Source organism: Carassius auratus, unplaced genomic scaffold (assembly GCF_003368295.1).
Source record: "Carassius auratus strain Wakin unplaced genomic scaffold, ASM336829v1 scaf_tig00217546, whole genome shotgun sequence".
NCBI lineage: Eukaryota > Metazoa > Chordata > Actinopteri > Cypriniformes > Cyprinidae > Carassius > Carassius auratus.
The window spans coordinates 1-14,157 of NW_020529118.1; the positions used below are offsets into that span (position 1 = coordinate 1).

The window sequence follows — 14,157 nt, forward strand, 5'->3', positions numbered from 1 at the left end:
CAATGTAAAATGATTATAAGTCTGAAATACATTGTCATTATTAACTGTTCTCAAACGGAATATATTAATGAAATAGGTCTGTTTGTGAAGGGAGGAGCTACTGGAGGAGTTATTCACACTCACTGCAGAGTTTCTCTACAGAACAACAGCTGCATTCAATATTTCAAGAGTGTCAGGACCTGATCATTGTAATATTTCTGCTGTGTAACTGTTAGGAGATCTGCTGAAAAAAATGTTATTTTCTACTTTTTGTTCTCATGGAGTCTGGCTGGTAAATATGGCATCAGTTCTCCTTATATTATCTTTCGTCTACATACAGATCATTTTGTTCTTTATAGTTGCCATCATTCATTTTGCCTTTAATATTTTAATGTATTTTATCAGACTAAACATACTTAAATACTTCTGTGAAGAATGAAGATAGTTTTAAAATGACAAAAACTACAAATCTTGTACATAATCTCAAATACTGAGTAATTCTGTTTTTTCATCAGGTGTGTTTGGAGTTGATTCAGTGAAGTCCGTGTCAGTGATGGAGGAGAATCAGTGAGTCTAAATCTTACTGAAATACAGAGAGACGAGGAGTTGCTTTACTAACATGTCATCAATATAAAATCAGAAACTCATAAATTCAAAAAGGACTGAAATAACAGATTAGATCAATTTAAGAAAGGAGCCCCAACTAAACAAAATAATGTAAAATTATTATTTTATTTTTATTTTTTAAGAAACCCAATGTAAAATGATTATAAGTCTGAAATACATTGTCATTATTAACTGTTCTCAACGGAAATAATTAATGAAATAGGTCTGTTTGTGAAGGGAGGAGCTACTGGAGGAGTTTATTCACACTCACTGCAGAGTTTCTCTACAGAACAACAGCTGCATTCAATATTTCAAGAGTGTCAGGACCTGATCATTGTAATATTTCTGCTGTGTAACTGTTAGGAGATCTGCTGAAAAAAATGTTTATTTTCTACTTTTTGTTCTCATGGAGTCTGGCTGGTAAATATGGCATCAGTTCTCCTTATATTATCTTTCGTCTACATACAGATCATTTTGTTCTTTATAGTTGCCATCATTCATTTTGCCTTTAATATTTTAATGTATTTTATCAGACTAAACATACTTAAATACTTCTGTGAAGAATGAAGATAGTTTTAAAATGACAAAAACTACAAATCTTGTACATAATCTCAAAATACTGAGTAATTCTGTTTTTTTCATCAGGTGTGTTTGGAGTTGATTCAGTGAAGTCCGTGTCAGTGGACGGAGGAGAATCAGTGAGTCTAAAATCTTACTGAAATACAGAGAGACAAAGGAGATAACGTGGAAATTTAACACCATTATGATAGCTAAAACCTACGGGAAGGACAGTAAGAGCAGGTTTTATGAAGGTAGTGCTGATGGGAGATTCAGAGACAGACTGAAGCTGGATCAGACTGGATCTCTGCATCATCACAAACACCAGAACCACAGACTCTGGAGAATATACAGTATTCAACAGAACATCAGAGACTCCATTCAACATCTTCAGTCTCGCTGTCTACGGTGAGTAGGATATATTCTGTTTGTTGCTATGAGTGTTTCTGCAAGAAAATAAGTATTTTAATCAATTTTTAATCTGTATGACTTGTCTTATTAAGGCTAATTACATAAGCTAGCATTTATGCAACCCCTCTCTTTATGTTTGGATTTAGCTACATACTCAATAGTTACAGTTGTCTCCTTCTTAAACAAGTATAGGGGAGAACCGGGGCGAAAGTAACACGGGACGAAAGTAACAAAGCGATTTTCTCCGAGCCTCTTTCTGCATTTGCATTCCCAGCTATGACAGCATGTTCAGCATGCAATCCTTGATGGAGCTGAGAAATATCATGTGATTTCCTCATCGTTTCCGGAAGTTAGGTCCGTAAAACTGTTTTCGAGTACAAAAGTAAATTGTTGAAGCGGTAATTTTTTTTATTAGTCGTGTTGTTTTTCTTGTTTCATGTGTCAAAGTAATGATCAATCTATACTAATATATATACTAGGTTTAAACGTCAGGAGTTCCTGTTGCGACGAAAGTAACAGTTGTTACTTTTGTCCCGCTACAGTCACAGAAAGTGTTTATTTTGTTCCGGTACATGCTATTCTGTAATTTCTGTGTCTTGCATCATTTCTTACAAATGTTAATGTCATATTATACCAAAAGAATATGTTTTAGTGAGGGTCAGAAAGACAGACAGAGGTCTGGTTTTATCCAGATGTTTTTGAGAGGGTGTTTCAGGACATACAGGAACATCTCTCTCTGGGCAGCTGCTACATCACATTTATATTTAGGTTTTAGCCATATCTTAGCCTTTACACCTCCACCTGTGAATTTGCAGTGTTTCCAGATGTTTTAATGCACATTTTCAATTCATGCATAAAAACAACTGGATGGAAACATAAATAGGCCTAGTTACATTATGTTTAGAGGTTTTTTTATTATGCTACTGTAATTACAATTTTATATTGTGCATTCTGTAGAATTTTTTTATTATTATATAAAAATACATTGAAATTTACAATAAAAAAATACAGTCAAGTTTTTAGACATCTGATGAAACTTAAACTTAAATTTAAAATGAAAATATGAAAATGTAATTTAATAATTTTTTTGCAAAGATAAAGGACAAAATCTGTTTGCAGTTATTTATTAACAAGGTCACAATCATGTATACTTAAGAAAAATAAGACTAACAGAAAAAAATCTAGCTTATATTGTTGTGTTACTTTTGACCCACCTGTGTGTTACTTTTGTACCAACCGATGGGGTTGAAAGTAACAATGTGCAACTTGTGTTCAAAGTGAAATTATACTGAAGTCTTTCTGCATTTCTACAAAATACCACCTGGTATTGTTAGACCACACTTCTGAGTTACTGACCACAGCAGAAATATATCTCTGTATACAACATTATCTTTTAAAATTATGTTTTTCTGAAAAATGGTACTTTCGCCCCTGCTCTCCCTACAATACTTTCAATATCAGATTTTCAAATGCTCTATTTTTGATCAGTCCTGGTCCCTCATATGTCATACCCATTATCTATATTCTCTCATGTTTTCCAGCTAATCTGCCTGTTACCGTCATCAGCAGAGACTGTTCATCCTCATCATCATCTTCATCACAGCAGAATTGTTTACTGTTGTGTTCAGTGGTGAATGTGAGTGATGTGACTCTCTCCTGGTACAAAGGAAACAGTTTATTGTCCAGCATCAGTGAGTCTAATATCAGTATCAGTCTCTCTCTACCTCTGGAGGTGGAATATCAGGAGAAAAACAACTACAGCTGTGTGATCAACAATCCCATCAGAAACCAGACCACACATCTCAACATCACTCAACTCTGTCAACCATGTTTAGGTTTGTCAGCGGCATTACATTTTTCTACATAGTATATTAATCAAATGTCTTTGTTTTATGACGGTAATTTTTCCTCTTATAAGATTGTTTCCACTGTGGTTCTACTGAAGCTGTGATCCGATTGGCTGTCTCTGCTCTGGTGGGCGTGGCTGCTGTTGCTGTGCTGGTTTATGACATCAGATCCAGAAGTCTTCAACAGAAGAGAGAACAGACTTCACCATCAGACGATTGATCAGATTCTCAGAAAAAGTAGAGATGATTTGAACCAATGGAGATATTATTTCACAATCCTTTGGGTAAAAATAATTTATGAGAAAATATGCTTTAATTAATTATTCTTTAATTTTATCAAATTAAAATGCTTTTAATTAAATAAAGTATACATTTTAGTTTTCCTCTTTTTTTTCTTTTTACTTCTGTTGTGTTTGTATATACATTTTTTTACAGTGCAAATCATTCTGCTTTACAAATATTATGTATTGCAAACCTACTGTAATGAATCAGGTAATATAATGCTTTTTTTTATTCTATTAGGCTATTGTAAAGTGATTGCAGATTCCTGCTCACTGAGAAAATGATTTCTACACCTGTAAATTTTGGGATAAACTTGTTTCTTAAGTTTACTTCACTATATTACAATTAAATCCTGATGTAATCATGACAAACTAGATATCATTGGAAAGGTATCAGACTCCTAAATAGATTTATGACATGAGTGCATCAATATGAAAATGTACATCATAACAGGAGTTCTGACCTTTGTCACAAAAAGTCTTTATTGCATTGCCTTTTTCATGTCATGTTTTAGTCATCATCATAAGTTATATACCATTTGAAAGCTTAAAATATCAAAATGTATTCAGTGAAAAACCATTTTGTAATTGGAACACTGACACAAAACTTCAAAATCAAAAAGACAGACTAACGTCTCAAATTATTGCCCAACCATGTCTTTTGAATGTAAATGCCTCAAAATGTGCTCTTAGCTCTTGCAATTCTTGAGAGCGTGCTTTTTCAATTTCTTTGATGCTTGTTATTGTGCATTTGTTTTCGGCTGTCTCGAGGTCATTTTTTACGAAGAAGGTAGATGATGGCAGTCAGGATTTTTATATATTTTGATTTAGATGCCAATTTTTTTCCCTCTGCCAAAAACTAGGCTATAATATTGTTGTTTTTCCATTTAATATTGAATCCTTTATTGTTTAAACTAAGAAGTGTGTCTTTTATTTGTAATGCTTGAATTTCCATGATCTCCTGATCTACACTGTCACCGTATTGTCCCTGAAAAGCCATGTTTCCCGGTTAATTCTCCCCCCACCAGATTTCTACGGTCTCCGGTCTAACAATGGGTGTGTCGACCCTTTCTAAAAAATGGGTCTATATGTGAAATGCAAAAAGCTTTCCCTCAACACTTCTAATAAGAAAAAGGATTGAACTTGTAAGGTCCAGGAACTCGGCCCAAGGAAGGTATCCGGTGCTGGATGAAGGTTTCCTGCGTGTTCTGTCTTTCAGCGCGTAAAGTTATTCAGTTTAGGTTAAACTGAAATCTGACTCCATTTTATAATTTAATCTGACTCCATTTTCTTAGGACCTCGAATTTAGGTTGAAATGCAAATTGGTTGTATGCCTGTTCAATTAATATTCTTCTGACATTTGATTATTCTAGTTAACTCTTTATTTTTATATTAACTTGTTCAGTCGGGTGCTCATGTTGCTAACAAGGATACAACATAATCTACTAGTCAATAATTACAGAGTAAGACAGAATAGAATCAAAAATGTAACAATTTATTAACAGTCAGGTAGATATGTATTTTGCCAATTACGTATCCAATTGAAACACATCAAATCATATCTGTAACAGACTTTCTGTGAGTTTAAATGGGTTTAAGAAATGCATTATCTGTCTTACTAAAGAGGGACTTTTATTTTGACGGGTGTTGTAGTCTACAGGGAAGGAAAGGGAGAGCACGCAGTTCAAGTTCATCAGAGTTGTGTCGCAGATAACGTTTGCAACTTTAAGCACCCCCCGAAAATGCATAAGGTCTGTATATATTTGATAACTGTTTGTTGTAATGACTGTTTTGTGTAATTCACTGTATGCTAATGATAGAGGTTTGAACTAGTCTGTAATTCGCGCTTCTTGTACTTTGTTGGTTTAGCTCTTACGGTGATTCTTGGAGTCTTACGGTGATTTTTGAGTGAAAACGGACTCAATAAACTTCATTAACATCAGTAAAGCTTGGGCCATCATTCGGGCGGGGTCTGCTACAGTAAGAGCTTTACCTTCGCTGGTTAAGATCCTCGATGCACGTGCATGCTCACGATGGCAATGTGACGGATTGCTGCACGTCGGAATCAGCGTGATGGTCTACGGAGCAGAGTCGCTGTAGTCAACGAGTTCACTATGGAAATGGATACGGACGAACCGGATTCTGAAAGCCTGCTTCAGACGGATATTGAAGGTGAAAAGGATAAAAATGAAGCAGTTAAAAATAAGGATAAAGATAAACCTGAATCTCAGTGTCAAAAGCAAGACAGTAAAGAACTCACTCGACGTTCAGAACGTCCGCATATGCCCACGGAGAAAATGCTTGCTTATCAGAAAGATGAATGCTGTAAGAAAGAAAAAAGATTAAACACTTTGTATGAGCAATGGAAGATAGAAGCTCGTAAAGCAAGACAGAGCTTAAAAACTGACATAACTGATAAACAGCTGGCTGAAATGGCTGACTCTATTGAGGACAAAAAAAATAATATTTTGAAACTCTTCAGTGACATAAGGGAACATGTTACACCTACTGCAGATTTAAGACGAAAAATTGATGCATGTGAAGCTGTGACCAATGACATAATCAAAATAGTGCTTGAAAGAATGGCAATTGTAGATGGCGAATTTGATGCAGAAAGAGAAAGGGGCAGGCTGCGTGAACTTTTAGCACATAGTTATGCTCGCTCTATATATGGTTCCAGTGCTTCAAAAACAAGTGTCAGTAGCCATTCCAGATCCTCTAGTGCAACAAGCAAACGTGCAGATGCTGCAGCAGAACTGGCTGCAAAAGAGGCTGAATATAAGATGATGCAAACAGAAAGGCAACAAAAGGAAAAAATAAGAACTTTAGAAGAGCAACTCAGAAGAGAGTTAGAAACTCAAAAGTTTGAACTGGAACGGCTGCAGGTAGAAAAGGATATAGAGGTTGCTCGAGCCAGAATAAAATCCTATGATGAAGAAATAAAACAAGAGACAAGAAGTCAGTCAATACCGAATGATCATCAAGGGCAGAGAAATGAAATGTTACATCATTGCAGTGTTGTTCAGTCAACACCTCTCAGTGAAGTGTCCCATCTTGCTCAGGCAGTTCAGGACAGCATAGCCATCAACAGGTTACCCATACCCGAGCCTTCAGTGTTCAATGGAGACCCAATTCAGTTTGTGGACTGGAAAGCCTCATTTATGTCACTTATAGATAGAAAAGGCATCTCTGCAGCTGATAAACTCTATTATTTGAAAAAGTATGTCAGTGGCTCAGCACACAAATATCTTGAAGGCACCTTTTATCGTAATGATGAAGAAGCGTACAAAGATGCTTGGAACAAGCTTAACCAAAGATACGGGCAGCCATTTGTCATTCAAAGAGCATTCCGTGAAAAGCTGTCAAAGTGGCCAAGAATATCATCCAAAGATGCAGAAGGCCTGAGAACATTTTCAGACTTCTTAAATGCCTGCCTGCAAGCCATACCTCATGTTAAAGGCCTGGAAATATTAAACGACTGTGAAGAGAATCAAAAGCTGGTACAGAAACTTCCTGACTGGGCAGCCTCCAGGTGGAACCGCCAAGTCACAACATCACTTATGGATGGCAAGGAATTTCCAAGCTTTCAAGACTTTGTAAAATTCATGTCAACTGAAGCAGAAATAGTGTGTAATCCTATCACTTCTCTACATGCTCTTCATTCATGCGAGTCACCTCATGAGAGAAGAATCTTAAATGAAACCAAAAGAAACAAGGCGATTGTCTTCAAAACACAAACAACAGAAAACAGTGACAAACAGACAATGGCTAAAGGACAGTTAAAAACACCATGCATGTTGTGTCAAGATGACAGCCATCCACTCTGTAAGTGCCCAGAATTCATGGTAAAGTCTCTGAAAGACAGAAGGTCCTATGTCAAAGACAACAAACTCTGTTTTGGGTGTATGAAACCAGGTCACTGTGCTAAGGATTGTCGGCATCGCCACACATGTGATGTATGCAAACTGCGACATCCCACATGTCTTCATGACTACAACTATGAGAATAACGGAAACAGAAAGCAACCAACGGTTAGCATGGAGCATGCACGTGAGAGTGAGATTACAGATGCCATATCACTTAATAACACAAGACAAGGTCGTTCAGTCATTACATCCATGATTGTACCTGTGTGGGTGTCGTCCATCAAAAATCCATCCAATGAACAGCTTGTCTATGCTTTGTTAGACACTCAGAGTGACACCACTTTCATTGATGAAGAAGTGAGTAATACACTGCAAGTGGATTCTCAGCCAATAAAACTCAAACTTACCACCATGATGGGAGATAGTATGATAATTAAAAGTAAAAGAGTGTCTGATCTTCGTGTGAGAGGGTACAATTCATCAGTACATATCAATTTGCCTCCAGTATACACCAAGGAGTGTATTCCTGTAAATCGTGATCACATACCAACACAGGAAACGGCAAAGAACTGGAGTCACTTGAAGGTAATCACAGACGAAATGTCACCTCTTCTCAGCTGTGAAGTAGGTTTACTTATTGGCTACAACTGCCACAGAGTGCTAGCTCCCAGGCAAGTTATACTAGGAAAAGATGATGAACCTTATGCTATTCTAACTGACTTAGGATGGAGTGTTGTGGGCTGCTCCACACCAGGTATCAACGGATCAACATCAGTCAGTCTGTGTCACAGAATAGCCACAAAGGAGATTCCAGCTTTGACACCTATGGATGCCATCCGTGTACTCGAGTCGGACTTTAAGGATGTCACAGCAGATGAAAAGACAATTTCTCAGGATGATATTGTGTTCCTAGACAAACTCAAAGAAGGTATAAAAAAAAATGCTCAAGGACATTATGAAATGCCTCTTCCGTTCAAACAACGGCCATACTTACCTGATAACAGAGAGCTTGCCAAGGTCAGACTCAATCATTTGAACAAGAAATTCTGTAGAAACTAGAAATATAAGACAGACTACATTGCTTACATGAATGACATCATTGAAAGAGGTGATGTAGAAACAGTGAATGATGATGGAACTGTTGGCGAAAAGTGGTACATACCTCATCATGGCATCTACCATCCAAAAAAGCCAGACAAGCTACGTGTCGTTTTTGATTGTTCCGCAAAATTCAAAGGCACAAGTCTCAACGAACATTTGTTACCAGGACCAGACATGATAAACAATCTCACCGGAGTCCTTGTTAGGTTCAGAAGGCATCCTATAGCTGTAATATGTGACATCGAAAAAATTTTTCACCAGTTTCATGTCCAGGAAAATGACCGAGATTACCTGCGCTTCTTATGGTGGAAAAACGGAGACACAAATTCAGCGCTTCAAGATTATCGGATGAAAGTGCATCTTTTCGGCGCGGTTTCTTCGCCTGGTTGCGCAAACTATGGACTAAGATATCTAGCCAGTGAGCATAGTCAATCATACCCATTAGCCGCTCAGTTCATCTTAAGAGACTTCTATGTTGATGATGGAGTCACAAGTGTAGAGACGGTGGAAAAGGCCATTCAGCTGGCAAAGGAAGCACGGGAGTTGTGCATAAAGGGAAGTCTTCGACTTCACAAGTTTGTGTCAAATGACAACACTGTTCTGCAGAGCATACCAGCATCAGAACGTGCTGTAAACTTTGAAACAAAGGATCTTACCTTCAATGACATGCCACTTGAAAGAGCGCTGGGAATTCATTGGAACATACAGAGTGATAGCTTCCAATTCCATATCCCACTAAAAGGTCAACCTACAACACGTCGTGGCATATTGTCAACGGTTGCCTCCATATATGATCCTTTGCGCTTTGTAGCTCCCTATGTTCTCAATGGTAAGAGGATCCTACAAGAAATGTGTCACCAGGGTACAGGCTGGGATGATCCACTTTCCCTTGCTCTTAGCCCATGGTGGGAGAAATGGCAGAATGACTTTGTCAATCTGGAAAAGGTGGACATATCACGATGCTATGTGCCTGCTGATTTCGGTAAAATTGTAAAAACGGAAATACATCATTTCTCTGATGCAAGTACCTGTGGTTATGGTCAGTGTTCTTATCTGAGAGTAATCAATGAGAAGGATGAGATTCATTGCACTTTCCTCATTGGCAAAGCCCGGGTTACTCCTGTAAAGATTACTACAATTCCAAGGTTAGAGTTGACGGCAGCAGTGGTATCAGTCCAAATGAGCAATATGCTCAGAGAAGAGCTTGACCTCACCAATGTCAATGAATTCTTTTGGACTGACTCAAAGGTGGTCTTGGGTTACATCAATAACGACGCCTGTCGTTTTCATACGTTTGTATCCAACAGAGTCCAAAAAATACGCCAAAGCACAGCACCCAAACAATGGCTATACGTCCCAACAGATGATAACCCAGCAGACAATGCTTCAAGAGGAAGAACAATAAATGAATTGCTCTCGTCCAACTGGTTCTCAGGTCCTTCATTCCTGTGGAAGAAAGAAATAGAGACCTCAAATGTTGTACCGGAGCTTCCAATAGGAGATCCAGAAGTTAAAAAGATCCAGACGTTTCAAACAGAAACCACAGAAAGTAAACATCTTGTAGACCATTTGTCAAAGTTCTCATCTTGGTCTAATGCTGTGAAAGCTATTGCACGCCTTGTGAGACGGATTAAGAAGGATAAAACTAATGCGCCAGCTTCTGTAGGTGAACAGGAACATGCAAAAGGCTTGATTCTAAAAGGAGTTCAAAAACAAGCATATCAGAAAGAAATGGATGTCCTGAGTCAAGGAAAACAACTTCCAGGTTATAATAAACTTCATCACCTGGACGCCTTCATAGACCTTCATGGTATGATCAAGGTGGGAGGAAGACTTATCCACTCATCATGCACTCACTTTTTCAAGCACCCACTGATCCTTCCTAAAGATCATCATGTAACAAAGTTGATTATTGCACACTATCATGAAAGTGTAAAGCATCAAGGAAAGGGTTTCACAATTAATGCAATCAGATCTTCCGGCTATTGGATACCTGGAATAAACAGAGCTGTCACATCTTACATTCGCAACTGTGTACCTTGTAGAAGGTTGAGAAAACCTGTGGAAGGCCAGCGGATGAGTGATCTTCCCACAGAACGTGTAGAGCCTTCCCCACCGTTTGTGTATTGTGGTATGGATTGCTTTGGTCCATTCATGACTAAAGAAGGAAGAAAACAGCACAAAAGGTATGGTCTGCTTCTAACTTGCTTTTGTTCAAGAGCCATTCATATAGAAATGTTAGAAGATATGTCCACAGATGCTTTCATCAACAGTTTGCGATGCTTTATTGCAATTCGAGGCACAGTACGGCAGATCAGATGTGACCAAGGTACCAATTTCGTTGGCGCAAAAAACGAACTGAACTCAGCATTACAGCAGCTTGACCCAGAAAGGCTCACCGCTTTCCTTGCAGATAAACAGTGTGATTTTGTAATGAATCCCCCTCATTCCAGTCATGCAGGTGGTGTATGGGAGCGTCAAATCAAAACTGTACGGAGTGTTCTTAATGCTACAGTTTCCCTCTCATCAGGCAGGCTTAATGATGCTTCACTGCGCACTTTATTTTATGAAGCCATGGCGATAGTCAACAGTCGCCCCCTTACAGTGGATAACCTGAACAACCCCAAGAGCTTAGAACCACTCACACCTAACCATCTGATTACCATGAAAGCCACCACGGTCCTACCACCACCAGGAAAGTTCATAAGAGAAGACATCTACGGGAGAAAGAGATGGAGACAGGTGCAGTACCTTACTGAACAGTTTTGGAGTAGATGGAAAAAAGAGTATCTCCACAACATTACGGCTAGACAATGCTGGCATGCTCCAAAAAGGAATTTGCAGATTGGTGATGTGGTCATGGATACAGATGAGAACCTTCCAAGAAATGAGTGGAGACTAGGACGTGTCATAGACACTGTAACTAGCCAAGATGGACTAGTAAGGAGAGTCACAATAGCACTCGGTGACAAAAAACTAAACAAAAAAGGAGAACGGGTAAACAAGGTCTCAGTCGTAGAGAGACCAGCTCAGAAGTTGGTCTTATTATTGGAAGCGGAGTGAACAAATCTTCAAAAGGACTTTGCTTTACACACATGCACACAAAATGGTTATTATAAGTTAAAATTACTTATGTTTGAAAATTATGCATGTCAAAATAACATTTATAATTTGGTGGGAGTGTAACAGACTTTCTGTGAGTTTAAATGGGTTTAAGAAATGCATTATCTGTCTTACTAAAGAGGGACTTTTATTTTGACGGGTGTTGTAGTCTACAGGGAAGGAAAGGGAGAGCACGCAGTTCAAGTTCATCAGAGTTGTGTCGCAGATAACGTTTGCAACTTTAAGCACCCCCCGAAAATGCATAAGGTCTGTATATATTTGATAACTGTTTGTTGTAATGACTGTTTTGTGTAATTCACTGTATGTTAATGATAGAGGTTTGAACTAGTCTGTAATTCGCGCTTCTTGTACTTTGTTGGTTTAGCTCTTACGGTGATTCTTGGAGTCTTACGGTGATTTTTGAGTGAAAACGGACTCAATAAACTTCATTAACATCAGTAAAGCTTGGGCCATCATTTGGGCGGGGTCTGCTACAATATCAATACAAAACATCAAATTCTCAAGGATGAATCTACAAGTAAAATATGCATACCTGACCTTAGAAAATACATAGTATGAAGTGAAGAGACACACAACACACTACGGGCTTTCTAGTTAATGTACACCTTGAGTGAGTCTTAAGTTTAAAATGGTTCTGACATGTACATATATATTTGTCTTAAATCCCTTAAAAAACAAATAATTTGTAATATCCCACGATTATCAATTGTGTGAGGTGTGACCTCTTGAAATTTGAAAATGCACATTATTCATGTTTACAACAGTAATATTGTGGAAGAGGATCATATTTACTCATCAGAATTCCATCGTCTCTTGAGCACTTTTGTATTTTATTTATTCATTTATTTATTTTTTTGCAAAACAGCACAAACTCAGATGATGGTTTAGATCTTAAAGCACTAATTATATATCAAGAACATATTTCTATAATCTTCAAAAAGGTTTAAGAAAGGGGCCCTCATGAGCAGGATTGCTTTACACTTTCTTCTCTCTCACTTCACAAATAATAAATAAATAAATCAAGTTTTGTTCATATAAAAGCAAGAGAAAGCATGGGGAAGTGACTTTACTGCATGAGGCATGTGTCACAAATGCGGTTTAACAGACATTCAAACATGTTAAAATAGTGGTGATGAGACAGAGATTATAAGAAGAGAGTGGATTACAAACTGACAAATGTTCACGCATCTATTTTTGAAACTGTGCGAGAGTGCTGAATTCATTTTTCTTCTTAGTTTTTAATTTTACACTTAACATTTATTTTCCATTACAGCGATCAAATTTGCAGGAACAGCGTATTTTCAACAGAAGCAGCAAACATGAAGAGATTAATGTTTCTCATTTTTGAAAAATGAGGTTTTATTAACAAGGTTCGGGAGGAGCATGATCAGATAATCATCTAATTTGGCACAGGTGCATCTCGTTTGGTGTGGTGTGGTGTGGTGTGGTGTGGTGTGGGCGCAGTGGATAAGATACATGCCTTTGGTGTGAGAGACCCGGGTTCGAATCCACTGTGAGACGCCAATGTGTCCCTGAGCAAGACACTTATCCCCTAGTTGCTCCAGAGGCGTGTGACCTCTGAAATATATAGCAATTGTAAGTCACTTTGGATAAAAGTGTCAGCTAAATGAACAAATGTTTAGCTAACCATCTTAACTAGCACAAAAAGCGTGTATATATATGCAGTCTTCCTACCTTCTGTCCTACGACAGTTTTTCGGCTTCCCTCCTCCACCTCAACTCCTCACTTCTAATCTGTTTATCCCAAATTAGGGATGGGGAGTTATTTGGGTTTGGGCTATGCTCCGGGCCCAGACCCCTCCCCCAGGACAGCGCGTCAAAATATGCCTACTATTCGCCTTCAGATTGATTGACGGATTCGGTTTGGATATTTATTGGTTAGTCAGTTTTTTCATATAGTTGTATCAAAGTAATATGTGTTTTTCATATGTGTATTTTCGTATATAATCACAATTAATGGCATAGTAGAGTCTAATATTTTCTGGATAAAAGTGTCTATTGTAAGAACAAACAGAATCCAAAACTTTAAATGGTGTATACAGAAAGATACAATTTTTTATTTAGAATTTACTACAAAACATAGCCAAACAAGTACAATAAACTACAACAAGAGGCATAAAGCTCAATACAAAAAAAAATAATAATAATAAATAAAAGATATTTAACAAAACCTTGACCATTTTGAACTATATATTGTATAAGTATATAACACTATATAATATCACAATGAAAGAGAGCTGGTTTATCTGTATACCAACACAGGACTGTCTGTACAAAATTACTACAGTAACATGACTGAATCTGAAACCAATATAAATATACACAAAACAAAGTACAAATCCCCAAAACAAAATCCTTCAATTTC

The 14,157-nt window shown here is 37.6% G+C and overlaps 2 protein-coding genes and 1 long non-coding RNA gene across 3 annotated transcripts; all 3 read left to right on the forward strand.

Annotated features, from left to right (window-relative positions):
* Positions 1–552: 552 nt before the first annotated feature.
* LOC113101117 (uncharacterized) lies at positions 553–1,268 on the forward strand. Its single transcript, XR_003289927.1, has 3 exons — positions 553–696; positions 823–1,005; positions 1,231–1,268. It is a non-coding gene; the product is annotated as an uncharacterized LOC113101117 (long non-coding RNA).
* Positions 1,269–5,190: 3,922 nt separating this feature from the next.
* Positions 5,191–8,607, forward strand: LOC113101115 (uncharacterized). Its single transcript, XM_026265583.1, has 2 exons — positions 5,191–5,433; positions 5,552–8,607. The coding sequence occupies exon 2, from the start codon at positions 5,797–5,799 to the stop codon at positions 8,605–8,607; it is 2,811 nt and encodes a 936-aa protein (XP_026121368.1). The 5' UTR covers positions 5,191–5,433; positions 5,552–5,796.
* LOC113101120 (uncharacterized) lies at positions 8,491–12,208 on the forward strand. Its single transcript, XM_026265584.1, has 2 exons — positions 8,491–11,719; positions 11,767–12,208. The coding sequence occupies exon 1, from the start codon at positions 8,635–8,637 to the stop codon at positions 11,710–11,712; it is 3,078 nt and encodes a 1,025-aa protein (XP_026121369.1). The 5' UTR covers positions 8,491–8,634; the 3' UTR covers positions 11,713–11,719; positions 11,767–12,208.
* The last annotated feature ends 1,949 nt before the right edge of the window (positions 12,209–14,157 follow it).